The sequence below is a fragment of the Aquila chrysaetos genome, chromosome 4, assembly GCF_900496995.4.
Source record: "Aquila chrysaetos chrysaetos chromosome 4, bAquChr1.4, whole genome shotgun sequence".
Classification (NCBI taxonomy): Eukaryota; Metazoa; Chordata; class Aves; order Accipitriformes; family Accipitridae; genus Aquila; species Aquila chrysaetos.
The window spans coordinates 44,237,139-44,254,331 of NC_044007.1; the positions used below are offsets into that span (position 1 = coordinate 44,237,139).

General features: G+C 43.1%; 1 protein-coding gene across 1 annotated transcript in view; it reads left to right on the forward strand.

Moving 5' to 3' along the window:
- Nucleotides 1-4,863: 4,863 nt before the first annotated feature.
- ALKAL1 (ALK and LTK ligand 1) overlaps nt 4,864-17,193 on the forward strand; it is a 39,038-nt gene continuing 26,708 nt past the window's right edge. Inside the window, exons 1-2 of the mRNA XM_041122846.1 lie at nt 4,864-5,180; nt 6,139-6,494. Coding sequence (XP_040978780.1) covers nt 6,149-6,494 — 346 coding nt within the window. The 5' untranslated portion in view covers nt 4,864-5,180; nt 6,139-6,148. The remainder of the gene's footprint in view (nt 5,181-6,138; nt 6,495-17,193) is intronic.

Consider the following 17,193-nt stretch of genomic DNA (forward strand, 5'->3'; position numbering starts at 1 on the left):
TGTCTTCTGTGCTACATCCAACACAGCTGAGAATCCAGGATTGGGTTCAAAAGAGAAAGACTCAAACCAGTGGGACTATTTGGTACCTATTTTTGATTTGATGATGGGGTAAGGTAACAGCAGGTGCCTGCAGCAGGACTCTTGGGGGGGGTCTGCTACTTCCTTCTTAAATGTAATTCTGGTCAAAATCAGAAGCTGACAATAAACCAAGCAACTATTGCAGATTTTCTAAGATAAACTGTCAGTCTTCAGAGTCATGGTAATACAAATAACTGCTTTCAAATCATCCATGTCACAATGTTTGTGAAGGACTGCAAGCAGTTCAAAAGGGTCCCTTGGTCAGACTGCTATTGCTTGGCCCTTGACACCTGTTCTCCTCCGTACACCACTCTTGGGTCCTGCAAAATCTGTTGGGGTTTTAAAGTCTTTCCATTTTTCTTCTTTGGAAAGTTTGCAGATCTTGTCCAGGGAACAATTTAAAAGGCAAGCAATATTCATTTCTTGCTATTAAGTTCACAATATCAATTGGCCTAAGAGAGAAACTGCTTGGGTTAGATTCTTGTGAAATAATATCTATACACCCAGACTCAACTTTTGTACGCAGTAGTTTTCTCCCATATGCTGCCTTCAGCTGAGTAGTCCCAGCTGTAGACAGTCAGTCAGATGGTGCAGGAACAAAACCTTCACTACTGAAAATGTTTCGGGAAAAATAAAAGTAGGAAGGACTATTTCACAGTCCTACCGGACTCTGCTCCTCCCAGCTTTCTCCCCTATCCCCTCTTTGCTTACTGCTGAACAACTTGTAGGTTAGTTTTGGGGTTTTTGCTTGAAATACCTCAGCCAAAAGCTGCTTCATGTTTCCAGCTGAGCCTTCCAGAGTGCAGGGGAGCCAAAGGTCCTCCAAAAATGACTTGCTGTGTCTTAACTGCAGGTGCAAAATGCCCCCCAAACCCACATGGGGATGACTTCAGGGTAGAATTTCTTAATGATAAAGCCAGTAAAGATCATTATAGCTCTGTAGTACAAAAAATATTTAGAAATGTTTGTACTAATAAAACTAAGCTGCTATTTTTTAATTGGAAAGACAATGGTCTTTATTTTATGGAATAAGCATTTGAAGCTGCTACCTAAAATTCACTTAAGAACACGCCACAATTCTCTGCTGTGCTATTTCTACAAAAAAATGCTGAAAAAATAGCATCAAGTTACAAGATGCACTAAGTTTTAAGTTATGATATGTATATGGCACACTGATTCTCACATCTCTTTTAGTAATACTGTTTTACTTCTTTAATTGTATGGCCTTCTACTGTTTGCCAGTTCGTTAGTGTGTCCTGTGCCTTAAAAGCTGCTTGCAAAAGTTCTATAGATTCATAGAAATAAAAGACTGTAACAGGTATTCAAGAGATCATCTGATCAAGTCCTCTGCACTGAGGCTGGACCCAGTATATCAGCCTCAATAGGCATATATATATATATGGCTGTTTAAAAACTCTCATTTTAAGGAAATAGTGTGATCTGAAAACCAGCTGGAATCCTCTGTTACTTATCAGAAATTACAGCAACCATGTATAAATTACTGCCTTGGCTAATACATTCATATTTTTGAGGTAATTTTTCACTTCCTCACCTCTCCTTTAGTAACAACCCTGCATTAAATCCCAGCTCAAAAAAGTCAACAGGAAATTTCCCATGGACTTTAACAGAACCAGGTTTTCTCACTGCTTTTCTTCTTGATTTAGATGAGTGGCCATGGAAATCTTTGGCTGACAGATTTATTTAGAAACAGAGAGACACCTAAATTTTAAATCTTTGCTTTAGCCTGTCTTTTCTTTGAGTGTGTGCTTTGGGAATACATCTAGATAATTTTCATATTTCAGTGTAAATCCCAAAGTAAAATGTCACTACTAACCCATCATTTACCAATTTTTCATTTAATGGATTTGGGTTGAAGTGTTGAGCTTGATTGGAAAAATTAAAAGTTAGGTTTTTTTACTGAGCCCTGATGACATAGGTACAGGTGGCTCTGCCTTGGGCAATGGACAGCACTAGATCATCTCTCCAAGTCCCTGTCACCCCTATGACAATTTAACTAGTTTGCTTTTAACTTCAATCAGACATAGACTTGTGGCTAAGACAGATCAGAAAATAAAAAGAACATGCCACATGAAAAAAATGTGATGTACTTGTATAATCCATTGGCTACAAGAAGCAAATAACAAGACTTATTTAGGCTCACTATGAACAGGTTTTTAGTTCCTAAATAAGATACCGAGTACAGTCTTAAGATGTTCTCTTTGATGTATATCTCATGCTGAGGTTCCTTCTCCATATAATGATGAGGAGGCACATTAGAGCTACTAACAATAGGGCCAATGTAACTGTGACCTGAGAATTGGTTTTCAACTTGCCAGAATTGCCTGGGATTAGCAAAACAGTCATCTTCCTCTGGTTGCCATTCTTTCAAATGCTCTCTGAAGAATTCAAATATCCAAACAACTTAAGAGAGACAAGGCTTTGCACAATCATAGAAAATAAATCTTTTGTTTTGTTTTTAAATAAGTCTTTATTGTTCTTGGGCATAGAAAGAATCTGAAAAAGCTACTTAGAACTTGTGATTTAGATGTGCTGTGGCTCTAATTTTTTCTTTTCATTTTAAGTCTTGCTCCAACTCTTACAGCAGTGAATGGGAATCATTGCAGTAACTTCAGGGCCTGACAGATCTGTCTCTCCAGCTGCTCTGCAGGGACACCTGCTCTCTTGTTTCCTTGACTTCTTGTTTATTCTTTCAAAAATACACAAAGAATAACATTTAAAAAATTAAAAAAAAATTAAAAAAAAGTTCTGGTAACAAATGAAGCAAACAACCTGTCAGTTTGGTTTAATTTAAAAATTAATTAAAAAAATGCCCTCTGGATGGGTATAATGTCAATCCAAGGAAAGAAAGATGCAGCTCTTCCAAAGGAGGCAAGTGAGTGACAGTGGAGATAAAGAAGGGTAAAACTGGGTGGCTTTCAATGGTAAAGAGCCTAGCAGGGTTCCAATACGGAGCTTTAAAACCTTAAATCCTCATCATGTAAGCTAAAGAACAAAATTTAGTGACCTTAGTGTTTGGAACAGTATTTATATCTTAGAAGCCCACTGAATGTGGGTGACATATTAGACAATCTTTGCTTAAGGAGTGACAAACTTTCTCAAACTAGCAGCTCCAGGATGTTGTTTATCAAGCTTGCATAGTCTGTTATAGCAGTTTGCAGACCTCTTAGATCTTTTGGGGGAATGTAGGGGACAGAAGAGGGGCTATTTTCTTGCCCTTGGCAATATTGCTTTTAATTCTTGTGAGTATTCTGCTACCTACCTCAAACAGACACCCAATGAAGACTTTGATTTTTTTATGAGCAGAAAAATTACTCTGTCTTAACAGTGCCACATAGATTTCCTTCCCGTGTGACCTGCTCCCAGGGCTAGAAGAAGATGTAAACCTAATCCATGACTAGTTATGAAGGTGGGCAGAGGAGCTCGAGTCAAGGTAACACTTTGGCCATTTCTAGAGGAGAATTCAGTTCGATTCTGTGGTGGCAATATGTGTCTCTGAGGACAAAATAAAAGGAAAGAAACAGCAAATGGAGAGAAGCTTTGGGATTTGTTTTAGAGCTGGTAAATTAATATCCTGCTTTATTTCTCAGCTTATCACTGCTCTCTCTTTTCCTATTCACTCAACCTAACCATCAGCTTGACCAAATGAAACTCCTTATATGCCCCCAATAAAGAGGTAAGAGCAGGAAATCATTTTGTGAGGAAAAGACTGACACTTCCCTTCTGTTACTCTGAGAATCCACAGGTCAGACTAGTTTATCTAGTGCAGTACACTGACCTCTAAAAAAAAATTGTGTGATAAACCCCTTTGTAACCCTTCATTAGTTAAATTTGGTTTGATCCCTGATCTCTGTGGTATTGTCGTGTCCCCCCCCTCCCCCCCAAGGTGAGTGAGGATGGCACAAGAGTAGGAGGATGTGGGGAAGAAGCTGGCTCCCATCACCGGCGATGAGGCCGCCCCTGTGAGATACGGCCCTGAGTGTGCGCTGCCTGAGATAACCAGAGAAGGGTATGAATGTACAGTTTTGGGAAAGAGTCAGAGTTTGTAGGGAAATGTCCTATGTCAGACAGATCCAGAATAGTTTAAATCTCTTTCAAATCTAAATTCCCCATTTTCACATCTTCAAGGATAGCTCAAATCCTTTTTCTTTTTCTCCCACTCTTATTAAGTAAGTATATCAGTGATACCTTCTGACAAAGAGTTATACTTGCAAATTTGGTCATAATGTGAAATAATGTCTGGTATAATTCTAAAAATTTGTATTGCTTTTCAATCTACCCAGACCACCTGTATGCACTCCTCTCTGAAAGTTGCAATCGTATTCAATAATTGTTTGCTTACATATTTAGGGCTCTAGGAGGCAAGTTTTTTAACCTATGGCTTCAATGGTTTCATTAGGTCAGTATCTTTTTTGCTAGCTTTTCATTAAGTGTCACTGTCAAAAATTTAAAAAGCTGTTTTGGAGAAACAAACTTTGACAAGGTCCCTAGTTTGTGAATTCACCCGCCAAAGAGAGTCTACCACCTTCCTTGCCATCAAAACAGAACCAAATTTCTAGACACTTCAGACTTTGCTCACAGCTTCTTTGTTCAATGAGAAAAGGCGGGGGGGAATAGTTCTCTTGCTGTATTCCCAAGGGAATCCTGCTAAGTTAAAGCACATTTTAATCTCTTGAGCCGGCAGCTTTATTAGTAAGCGTTTCCCAATCTTCAGGGAAATCTAATTTCACAGATAGATCAGAGCCACTTCAAACGCAGCTTTCAGTTGCCATCCACCGGGGGACAAACGGGGAGGAGGAAGTTTGTCAGAAGAGACCTTCTCTGAGCCCAAGAGTGATTACCAGAGGTGTCTCCATCGACTGCCACCCACCTAAAGTCGATAGTACTCAAATGAGTACGCCGGTGCGGACTATATAAGACAAGCGCATGGCCCTGGAGGGCGCATCCCCCCTCTCCGGGCGCAGCACCGACCGCCCCGCTCCGCGCCCGGCGGAGCCTCCGCGGGGACACGGGCTCTGCGGCGGCGGCCGAGGACGTCCCTCCCCAGCCCGCACGCACTCAGCCCGACTTGCCTCCGCCTGAAGGTAAGCAGCCGCCCGCCGGCTCTCCGGAGGGGGGCCCGGGCGTGGAGCGAGGGGGTGCCGCTGCCCCTGCGGCGAAGCCCCACGGGTCGTTCCCCGGCTACTCGCCGGCTTTGCCCCGCGCCCCTGCGGCGGCGGAGGGAGGGAGAGAGAGACCGGAGCCGTCGGGGAGAGCCGGCTCCCTGGCGGCTCCGATTAACTCTTTCGCCCAAGAGGATTTGTAAGGGAGGCCAAGTATAAAACAGTTCGTAAATAACAGAATTTTCCTCCCTCCCCCTTAATCCAAACCGTTTGCTATAATTAGAATAGCTTACTTAGGGGCATTAAGCACTGCTCGCGAAGCCTCCGCGAGGCTGTTGTAATTGTTTTTGCCCTTTACGCCCCGATTTGCAGCAGTTCCCGATGTAACTCGCCCCTCACCGAACTCCGTCCAGCCGCCCGTCCGCGCGCTCTCGCCCGAAAACCGCCGGGCGGCACTGCCCGGGCGGACGGCGGGCGGGCTGGCCGGCCGGCCCGCTGGGGGTCCCCCGCCGCCCCGCTCCGCCGGCGCGGGCAGGAGGCAACCGCAGGCGCGGGAGCGCCGCGGGCACAGGGAGCCGAGCAAATCCCCCGCAAAGCCCTGGACCGCAAATATGTGCGGCGGGGTTAATACCCTTCCCCTAATCCGCGTCTATAAATGCGCCCTCCGGGGAGCCAGCCGGGCGAACGCGGCGGGGCTGCTTGGGGGCTGGCGGGGAGGCGCGGCGGGGCCGGCCGGTGGCGGCCCGTCGGGTCTCCGCGCCCCCTCCGTCGGCGCTCCGCGGGGCTGCGCCCGGCCCGGGCGTGCGGGAGCAGCGGGCGGCCGCGCACCGCCTCCGCGCCCGCGGGGGTGCCCCCGGGCGCGGCATGGGGGGCGGGCGGGCGCGGGGCGAGCCGGGCTCGGCGCTGACCGCCTTCGCTCTCTGCCTCCTCCTCCTCCCAGCGCCGCAGAGATGCGAGGGGCGAAGAAACGCCAGGCGCTGCCCGCCATCGTGCTCCTGCTGCTGGCCTCGGCCCCGCCGCCGCCGGGCGCCGAGGGCAGGGACGTCCCCGCCGCCGGAGCGGAGCGGGGGACGCTCCTCGACCTCCTCCTCCACGCCCTGGGCGACGGCGGCCGCCCGCTGCCGCCCCGCCCGCCGCGGCGGGACCGGGTGATCTCCCGGCGGTACAGCGGCGGCGGCGCTCCGCCGCCGGACCCCCGCGCCATCGCCGCCGCCGTCGCCTCCGCCCCCCGGCCGCCCCCGGCCGCCGCCGCCGCCCCGCCGCCGCCCCGGCTTTTCGCCGCCGCCCGCCACGGAGGTAAGAGCCATCGCGCTGCCCCGCGCGGGGAGCCCGGGGATGCCGCCCCCTCCGGGTCCCGTCCCTGCTTCTCCGCCGGCGGCCGAGCCCGACGGCTCCTCCGCCGGGGCGGCCCGCTGCAGGCGGGAGGGGGGCGGGCGGAAAGCGGGGCCGGGGGTGCGCTCCCCGTCCCCGAGGCGGCGGCCCCCGGGGAGGTTTCCGCCGTGGCGGGGGTCGAGCCCCGCTGAGGGCAGCGCAGCCCAGCCCCGCGCCCCGGCAGGAGTTCAGCTGTGGGGGGTACCCGAGACGCAAGGGGGGCGAGGGTCCCTCGGGCTTCAGCGCCTTCTGCTCTGCTGGGAGGTCGGTTGCCACCGCAGTTGACCTACAGGCAGGCCCTCTGAGCAAGCCTCACAACTTCCCCGCGTTGTAACGCAGCGAGCACTGAGGGAGCCCCGTTTCTCCCCAAACTTAGGACTGCTCCTCTGATTTGCACCGAGAGGAAAAATGACTAATCTGAGAGACAGATATCCGGGCTTATTCCTTTAAACTTCCTCTTCAACTTGACGGCTTCCCATGTGATGCATCTTCCTAGTTTTGCCGGGGCAGGTGCTGGCGATCCGGGCTGTGCTGGGCATGGGGGCTTGTTTCACCTTCAGCAGGATGCTCAGGCTGGGGCAGGGAGCCGTCTCCAGCACTGGCATGGGTCAGGGCTGGCCTTGACAAGCAGGGGCGGTTCAGGGCCAAGCAGAGCTGCCTGGTGATATTCACAGACTGTGCTTGGCCACGAGACCGGGCAGCAGGTCACCTCTGCCGCAGCTGGTTTTGATGCAGAGCCATGCAAAATGTTTCCTGCTAGAGCGGAGCTGCCTGAGGGATTTGTGTGGGTTAGGATGGTGCGGTTCAGCAAGGAGGTTATAGTGACTGTCTTTTGGCTGTAGCCCACTAAGATTTTTCTCTTATTGCCTGCCTACTGGAGAGAAACCAAGATGAGGAAAACTAGGGAAGTTTGGTTTCTTAGGGATTTGTGTCCCTGGAGAGCACATGTGTGGCTGATGGCTGGTAATAGGTGAGGTCGAGATGCAGCCTTCCCCAAGTCACACCGGTAGACTTGCTCTTCTCTGTCTAGTGGTCTGTTTTAAAGGAAATTAAACCCCATTGCAGAAACACTTGAAGTCAGGTGACAAGTTCAGAAGTTAGTAGGTGAGTAAGTGATTGGTAGGGCAGGCGCTTGTGCCATGAGATTGCTGCACAGTCTAAGGAAACTGGACTAAAAAAAGACAAATCAAGCAAAAAGTAATTAATATTCTGGCCTTGGAAGCTTCTGCTGCGTGTGATCTGCCCCAAGTACTGAGCAGTCCATCAGTAAGGGGTTGTAGTGTCCCAGCGAACTTCCAGATATTCTTGCTTTTTCAGAGCGTTAAGACTCTGGTAGTTAACGGAAAGCCAGCCCAAACCAGATGGCCACAGACTTGTTTGCTGACTGGAAAAGATGCTGCTGGCTATCAGCACGACTGGTCATGAGTGATTACTTACTGCGGCTTGAATTCTTTATGTGCTGTGAACAAACCCTCAGTGTATACTTCTCCAGGAAAAAAAATGTAAAAAGGTTCTTTTCAAGGCAGAACACTTGAAGCCTTACATGTGTCTTCTTTCAAGAGAATGAAAGATAGAAAAGTATAAACCTGAGAGCAATAGTTACTAGTATCGGGTGGCTTGAGGAGAAAGTCTATTGTGGACAACAGTATCTCCCATTTGAGATGTTTACTCCTAACTAAATAGTTGTATTGAGCTAGAAAATAGAAAGTGTATATATTTCATAATATTTATATAACTTTGAAAGGGAATTTTCTTGGAATTCATCAGTATTATACATAATAAGGCTTTGTTTTCTATTACTTGTTAGTTTTAGTAACTATTTGTATACAAAAGGAGTGGAACTTCTGAACATCCTTAGAGGAGTTCTCCAGTTGTCCCTGGCGTAGGTGCAGTGTCCTATGGGCAGCCACAAAGATAGCTTTCTCTCCAGCCTAGAAAGGGCAGATCTGCAGTTTAAATAATAGTCAAGTTTTCATATTAATTCAATTTTTTATAACAAACAGCAAGGATACAAATTAGTACCTGTTGTGATGGTGTGTGTTTGTTTTTTGGGATAGAGAACTGTGACAAGGCTTTTCTTACAAGTCGTCAACGCTTTTCTTACAACTCCTCTCACCAACACATTAACAGCAGCTTTTTACTCCAGCTGGTAGTACCTGAGCATCAGCTGAAGAGAACTGTTCATCTTCCCCTCAGTCAGGAAAGGTGTTGCATTCAGTTGAGTATGCAGCTAAGCATTTAAAACCGGAGTTACATATTATTGCTTAAAATCAAACTCAAGTGTCTGATTTAAAAGAAAATTGAGCAGGTCAATTGCTTCTTTTGTTTGAAACAAAAAGCATCCAGAACAGTGCTATATACAGAACAGAGCATGCAAGGAGCATCACTTCTGTGTGTTTTCTCTTTTTTCTTTTCTGAGGATGCTGCTCCGTATTATCAATGAGCTGAACAGCAGGAGGGCTGAAATGTGCTTCCCCTCCTGTTCTTCTCTCTTTCCCTCACTCTCAGGACTGGTTCCAGCTTTAGTCTAACCGCACGATGAACTAATTCAACTCACGGAGCCTCACCTCCACACACCCCTTTCTTCTCTTTTATTTCATTTGGGGGCTTGGTTAGCTATTTGCATAGTGAGGAGAGCTGGCCTGGAGTGCCACCGGATGAATTGTAGGAGCAGCACAAGGCAAGTGGCTGGAGCACGTGACCAGGGGTGAGGTTTGAGAGGGGATGGGACCTCCTCCTTACTGCCATGGGGACCTGCTCATTTAGCTCTGGCCATAACAGAAAAGCACAGCATCATAGGGTGTCTTCAGTGAGGTTGGAAAAAGAAGGGTGAGACACTAACTGTCAGGCATCCTACATGTACCACTCGTTTATAGATACATCAATAAGATGTAAAAGCAAGAGTGGTTGGTCTCTGATGCCCCATCTGGCTGTGGCTTGCAGGCGATTCAAGGGCAGGTCCTGGACTAGAGCTATGTCACGGGAATAACAGCTGTGCTCTGCTTCATGCAGGTTCCTTGGGGGGCAAAGGGGCATGACAGCACTGAAATAGGATGGACACTCAAACCTGCCCTGCCGTGTTGGGGCAGTGAGCTCCTGTGACATGCCTGGAAATGACTCTTTAGGTCTTTTTTTCCCCTTAATAATCAGGGGCATATTCCATGTCGTGTGCTTCTTGGCCATATGAAGATTTGTATCCTGTATCTTGTAGGTCCCAGAAGGACACCCACATATGAAATAAGGACACCAGTTTCACTATCACTTTAGCTGTCTTAACTTTCCTCTTTTAGGCCTACATGTTCAAAGTCTTCTCTCACACAGATCTGTACCTGTTTTTCTTGGTGACCTGATTAATGAGAGTGAGTACTTACTCTGAAGAGTATATTCAGAAGAAATAACGTATTCCAACTAACCAAAAAGCAATCTTCATCTTTTGCTAGGATTTCTAGTAGGATGTCACTAAAAATACAAGCTGTTCCTTTGAATTATTATATCTAGTGGGATTAAATTTTCTGTCACAACATCCTTTACTTGCCTGATTTTCATGAAGTTTCTGTGCTTGAGTGTGGGGTTTTTTGCACTAAGAAGTGGCTCATAAAGTTTTTAAGCTTAGAGATGAAAGCTCCTCAATGGGCAGTCTTTTTCCTAACTATCCCCTGCTTCTGATGTGTAACTGTGGTCACGTTTTTTTGCAAAGAACCGAAATAAATATGTATTTTCACAAAGAGAGGATTCAGCATCAGGTTATTTTTGAATATCACGTTGGGGGAACTAGAATAGTTTGGCATTCTTCTCAGATTTTCTTTGTTACCTTTATCCATACACTTTCCACAGAACCAAAATAGCTTCCATGTAATTAGATTTAAAGAAGTCTTGGGAAATAAAGAAGTCTGCATTAACTGTTCTTTCCTTACATACTCCCCACGACAGTGGAGAAATGAGCTATCTAAACTTACAAGGGGTAAGGGGCTGAAATTTGTCTTTGTGCTGGGAGACCAGCAAGACATTTTAAAACATTTTGATTAGTTATTTTTCAGACATGAAGGAATGAAGATAAATATTGCTCTCAATTTACCAGGATGTTCAAATTAGCCTCCTGAGCATATCTACTTCAGATTTAGAATAACATATCAGAGAAGAGAATCTGGCCCTCAAACTATTTAAACTTTGAGGTTAAACTTAAGAGTTTGATTTTATGTCAAAATTTCTTACACATCAGCAGAAGAAAACTGTAAGTTGTCCCATGACATGGTGCTAATTTAACCATTATTCATAATGAGTTAGATTTGAAAGATATGTTTGAGGTTTGTTTTAGTTTATGGTTGAATCAAACCCATGTAACCTTATGTAAGGCATAAGAAAACTTTTGTTCTTTTTACACACTTAAAAAATCTCCTGTAGGTGTAGTGATAGTTACAGCTGGAAGTCCCTAATGCTGGAAGACCTGCTGTGCCTAATACTAAACTACTTCAGTGAATGTAATTACAGATCTGGAATAAAAAAAGGAGTCCACGGAGGAATGTAAACCTTGTCTCTAGGAAATTAAAGTGTATGGTACGGCATAACACAGAGTCCTTTGTAATACTTACGTCTTGTCCAATTATTATTCCTATTAATAAAATAGCATGCTTTTTTTTTTTTTTTCCCTTTTCATTCAGGAAGCTTAAAAGAAGATGAGAGTTAATAAAAATGACATTCTCCAAAATCACGTTTACCAAAACAGACATTACCTCAGAAATTAGTAAAACAGTGGGATAAATTGATTTAAAAGAAGAATAACTGTTACATTAAAAAATCAAAATAAATTTTGTTGGCTTATAGTAATTGTTCCTGATTCCATATCTGAAGTTTTTGAATAAATTATTTTTACAGTGAAGTTGGTGGGTAGGCTTCTCTGGAACAGAACCAGGCAAATATATTCTGCTTTCAAAGGCTTAATATAATCCGTATTCCAAACGGTTAAGGGACTTATTTTTCTTTATTTTTATTGAGACGGACATGATAGATAAATAAATTATAACTCTGCATATTCAAGATCTAGTAATTAAAAGAAAATGTATTCTCATAAATTAACAAACTGAATGAATTGTCAGATAGCAGAATTGTCGACCTCGGGTCTCCCCAGGACTCCAGGCAGGGCCATTCTCCCCGGCTGTGGTACAGAGCACATTTTTAACATCTTGTCCTGCCATATAGATGTGGCAGTCTATATGGCAGTCTCCATGGGAGAATGCAACTGGCTTGGGTACTGGAAGCAGTAAAGATGCCATAGGATAATATGCTGACCAGGCCAATGATTACTGAGGCAGTATCAGAGGGGCTGCGAGGATCTCACGACACCATGATGCAAAAATATGAACAGTCCCAATGAGTTCAGTGGAAATAAGCATTATCTCTGCTCGTACCAAGATTAGGTGTCAATTCTACCCCCAAAATACAAGTAGGCAGGATAGATTTTTGTTACCTAGTGTTTCATTTGGTGGGGAGAAAGAATTAATTTTCATTAAATGTATTGATAGCATTTTGATCTCAAAGCTGTCCTCAAAATTTCGATGATAAATTCTCCTGAACAAGTTGATATTGGTCACTTTTTAATGGCCCATTACTTACTGTTTCCTGTAAGAAATACATAGTTCCACAAACCGATAGGTTTAATTCTGACAAGTGCATATTTGTAACTGTATTTGTATTCATAAGCATATTTTGCTTTTTCCACCATTTTTCTGTTTTTAATGGAATAAGCCTTGACTTCACTGCCTTTCATTCAGGTCAGCTGTTATTTATAACCAGCATTTCCTTCCAGAAAGTGTTACTTTTGTACTAGTTCCCCAAACTGTAAGATGTCCGGGATCTCAGTGCCTCTAGTTTGCATGCTGGCTTTCTTAGTTTCTAATTCAAGTAAGTCCCAAATGCTGCAGAGAGTATATTCCTTTAGCCTTCAGTTCCGCACAGGTGCTTGGATCTATCATTGTGTCCTGCTCCTTCATGGTTATGACACCTTTACGACCTGTAACCCTGCTGCTACATTTCTTTCCTTGACTGCTTGGGTTTTTAGGTGTATTGTGCACTATGCCTTGTAATAGCAATATTGTGTTTTTGGCAAACATGACTGCCAATCAGTAGAGGTAGGCTGCTGAAGAGAAGGCATCTGAAGTCTAGGATAAGACAGAAATCTTCCATATCACAGTGGAGAATGTCAAGCCCATGGACCAACCCCAACAGCAGATGAGTGAATGAGCAAAGACAAAACATAGTTGTTACGTACATGGAGGTTTAGATTATAATGAAGTCCATCAGAGTAGTCCTTCAAATGAAATGATGATGCTGGCTCTCCAAGGGGCTCTGCTCTCACTTCCATTAATCACAGTGCAAAACGAGGGTGCTCGATGCCTTACAGTATCGACCTGATGTGGCGCACTCTCCTGGCACGTGAAGGGAGAAACCTTGTGGAGCTGCAGTACGCCGGGCAGCGAACATTTCAGATGGCACTATGCTCTGCCAGGAGCAAGATAGGATGCCAGCATGTGGAAGAGCTTTTTTGTTGGGCTATTGTGTACAAAAAGTCAGTGACTTTTTCTTTATTCAATATGAGGAGATCTTATGGGTTTTGTTTTAGTTCTATTTCATATTTTTATAAAAATTGTACTTAGTGTGACAAGAGACACAGTTACTAATGTGTACGGTTCTGGCCCCAGAAAAGTGAATGTCAGAATTTTCACTGAATTACACCAGGATTGGGCCTGAAGTACACCAGGACTCCTCCAATATGCGGGGAAGTGAATAACAAATAAAACAGAAGTTTCACTTCAAAGTAGATCCAAGTGCATAACTGTCTGTAACTCAGGAACTATAGCATGCATTTTGAATTAGTCTAGCTTGGCCCTGAGCCTGTGAGCAAACTGAAGAGTTGATATATTTTGTATTCTTTTTCTTTACTGTAGGCATGATTTGATTTTTCAATCAAGAAAGAATGGCAGGTCTCTGTGTTTTCCTGGTTTGTTATTTCAGGTGTTAATCTGCTAGGAAAAGCCTCTGAGAGATGGGTGAATGGTAGTGCACAGGTGTAAGACTTTGCACTATTTTTGTTTGGTAAATATGCTTTAGCCTTGAAAATACACTGCTTCATGTCTGGAGATGATGTTGATTTTTAAATATGTATGCATACAGAGAGAAAGATTTAAAAAGATGAGAAGCGTAACCATGCATGCATACATACATATATATAGGCACACACACTTATCTTTTAATTAATGGGTTTTGAGGGCAGGTTGAGGGAGAATGATGCGGTGTTTCAGACCTACATGTGATTTGAAAGTTACAAAGGTGGCTTATAAATGTAGACTGTATTTTCCAAAGTGCTTACAACAGCATAAAAATCATTGCATAGTGGTAGTCATTGTGCAAAGCTATAAGCAAAACCTCATAATCATTGAGGGACCCGAGAAAGATGCACCACCTAGGAAAATAGCCACCGGAAGGCCGCAGAGAGAGGAGGTGGCTGGTTCCATGTCTAAATTATATGTACTGCCACTATCCGCACTGGGATCATTTTATTCTTAAAGAAGATCTCTCCAACTGACCTGAAAGTAATTTGTAGGAGGGGGAGAATATCCCCCTTATTAACACTTACCTGTTTTCTACAGAACTAAAATTTTCAGTGGTGTTTATCCAGTACTTTTCACTAAAGTAAAAAAAAAAAGATTTAAAGGTGAGTACATCTTATGTTACTATTTGTAAGACTTGCTTTAAAACGTACCAAATAAATGCACTTTAATAGCCATAGTAAATACCTTCTTTTTCAGTAGAAGCTTTCCGCTGATGTTGTACTGAAAAATAATTTTTTTTTGTTAATTCATTGCTTACATTTGGTTTTGATGTTGAGGGAGAATATTAAAGCAGACTGTTAGAAAAGAATATAATGGTTTCTGAATGTATGCACACATGAACAGTGTTACACGGGATGAGATATATTTTTTTAGTTGGAAAAAAATGTATTCTCTGGGACATTTTTTTTTTGTTCTTTTGACACTTAAGCAATTGCATATACTCCCTGCCCATGAGACCACAACCGAAACTTAACTCTGGTGAAGAAAATATGTCAAAATGAAACTTGCAAAATGACTTGAAATCAGAAGATACATGATGGAAAGCATTTTGCTAGGAAAAGTGCAGCTGATCTCCTGTGTTAGCCTCAGTTGATGGTTAGGCTTTTCTATTCAATTTAAGGATGAGTGATTCATTTTGTCACTTGTGAATTAGAGGTTACTACTTTAGTGGAAGTCCTACAGGCTATTCATTCGTGTTTTGAGCATTTTTAATGTTGGTGAATTGGAAAACACTTGCTCCAGTGAGGGAATTGATTGACTATTGATTACATACTAAGGGTGCAATTCTTTATCTGTAGGGTATAAACAAGATTTAACACATGAAGGATCCAAGCATTTGATTGGTTAGTGGCCATTTTTTTGTTATCCTATGTTTTGTTATGTCTGCTGGGCAAAAAAAACCATTGACTGCTCCACTGATGTTACCAAAAAAAGTACATAAAAATGTCTTTGCTTAATACAGGCTTTAACACCAATGGAAGATACTGTTTGGAGTTACAAACTGTGGCTACGTTTTAATCCTAATATTTTGTTTTTAAACATACAATTAAAATGGTTATGTAATCAAACAAAAACCACTTAGGATAAAGGGACAATTTTGCATACTAACAATATTTAAACTTTTTTCCCTAGGGTTTCTTTTTTAAAGCCTGTTAGGTCTTTTTTTGTCAATTCAAGTAAATTGGTTAGATTGCATTTTAGTACATGTTCTCTTACTACGTGATTTGAAATCTGTGTCTTTGGCTTAAAGAAAAACATTTAAAATGGCATCAGTAAAGCAACTATTGTCATGTTGACAGCTTCAGGAATGACATGTCACAAATCTGCTTAAGGCTTTGCTACTTAAATTATGTTCTCCTTTTTACTTGAGCCTGTAAAATAAAGGTGAAAAGCAAAATAAAACCCTGCTGGAAAACAGACAGATGCCTTTTTTCCTTAACCTTTGCTGTTTATGATATCAAGCTGTATGTGATGTGTTTCAGTAGAAGCAACCTTTGAAATGAAGTGTTAGGAAATGCATCCGCATCAGTATATGTGGCAGTACTGGATATATGCACTAGATTAGTAAAACCCTTAAATCCCATTGGATTAAAATAACTGAGGAGATAGCTGTGATGTTATTACTGTAATTGTGATAGAGTAATTACTTCTTCCTAGTCTGTTAATGGCATAGGATGCCTAACACGTGAGAGACTTCTCTTTTGCCACTGAAATTTTAATTTAGGAAATTTAGGGAAAATATTTTCAGAACTCATCTTTTACACGGTGGACGAAACCTTGCTAAAACATACCAATGTGAGGATTTCTTGTGGTCTCTGGAGAAATCTTCTGGGTCAGAAGACAATCTAGAGCAGGCTAATCACTTTCATTTTATGCTGTGGGCCTAGAGTTTGAGTGGACCTGTTGGTCAGTACTAATTTAGCAAGATACCCCGTACAATTTGTGTTTCCCATTATTATATGTTCAAATCCCAAGTTTGTGTGTAAAGTTAACGTACACAGATTTCCCCCCCTCATTCAGTAACAAGATGCTTTTCTAGATGTCAGGCAATTTTCAGACTTGCAGAAAAGGGATTACTACAACATAAATAATTTTTGTGAGTAAGAAAGATGTGCACAGGTACAGCAAATTTAACACCCAGATGTACTGCTTTTGAACAGGGTAAGTCTACATCACGTGCGTGGCAGAGTCACTCTGTGTGTACGTTTGTGGTTCAGCTGCATGGGACTATAGAGGGATCCCTTATCTAAGCTGCAGTCAGGGCTTTCAAAATCCTTAAAACAGATCCAAACTGCACATTTACACTGAAGTCCACTGACCCAGAACCGAGCAGCACTTCCAGAAAAGCCTTGCTTCTCCTTTACTTTTGTCTGGGATAGCTATTCCTTTCTTGTCAGAGCAAGGAGTGAAACGAGTAAATCTGGAGATTAAATAAGACTAACAAGGTAGGTCTTATCTTAGAATAGATAGAAAACCTCTTGAATATTAAGGGTAACAGTTCCTTTTCTCTGCAGTTACACTCTCCATCTCAGAGTATCAGAACGTTATAACAGTGAGAGCAGTATTGAAAAACAGAGAAACATTAAACTTGCTCAATCCAAATATATGGAAAGTGTTTTCTGGTTTTTATTTAAGACCAGCACTTTCTGCTCAGCACATTTTGGCTCACTGAAATGTATGGTTTGCATGTATTTTACACCCACTTAAGATCCTTAAAGATAAGACCTCCAATATTAGTATGTCTATAATAGCTCACTACGTTTGATGCATTTATATGTAACACTCAAATATTTTTATCCCAGTTACCATTCATAAGATGTCTCCTTATGTAACTGTGATAGGGTAAAATGACCTTAGCCTGAGCACAAACATGGCATATGTTCACTGGGAACACCTTTAAGATAACAATTTAGAAAAAAGTACTTGTAAGGGAGAAACAGTGGATTATTAATCTGTTATGATAGTTCTGAATCTGTTCTAGTTCGGAAAGAAATAGAAACATTTCTAAAATAAGCACA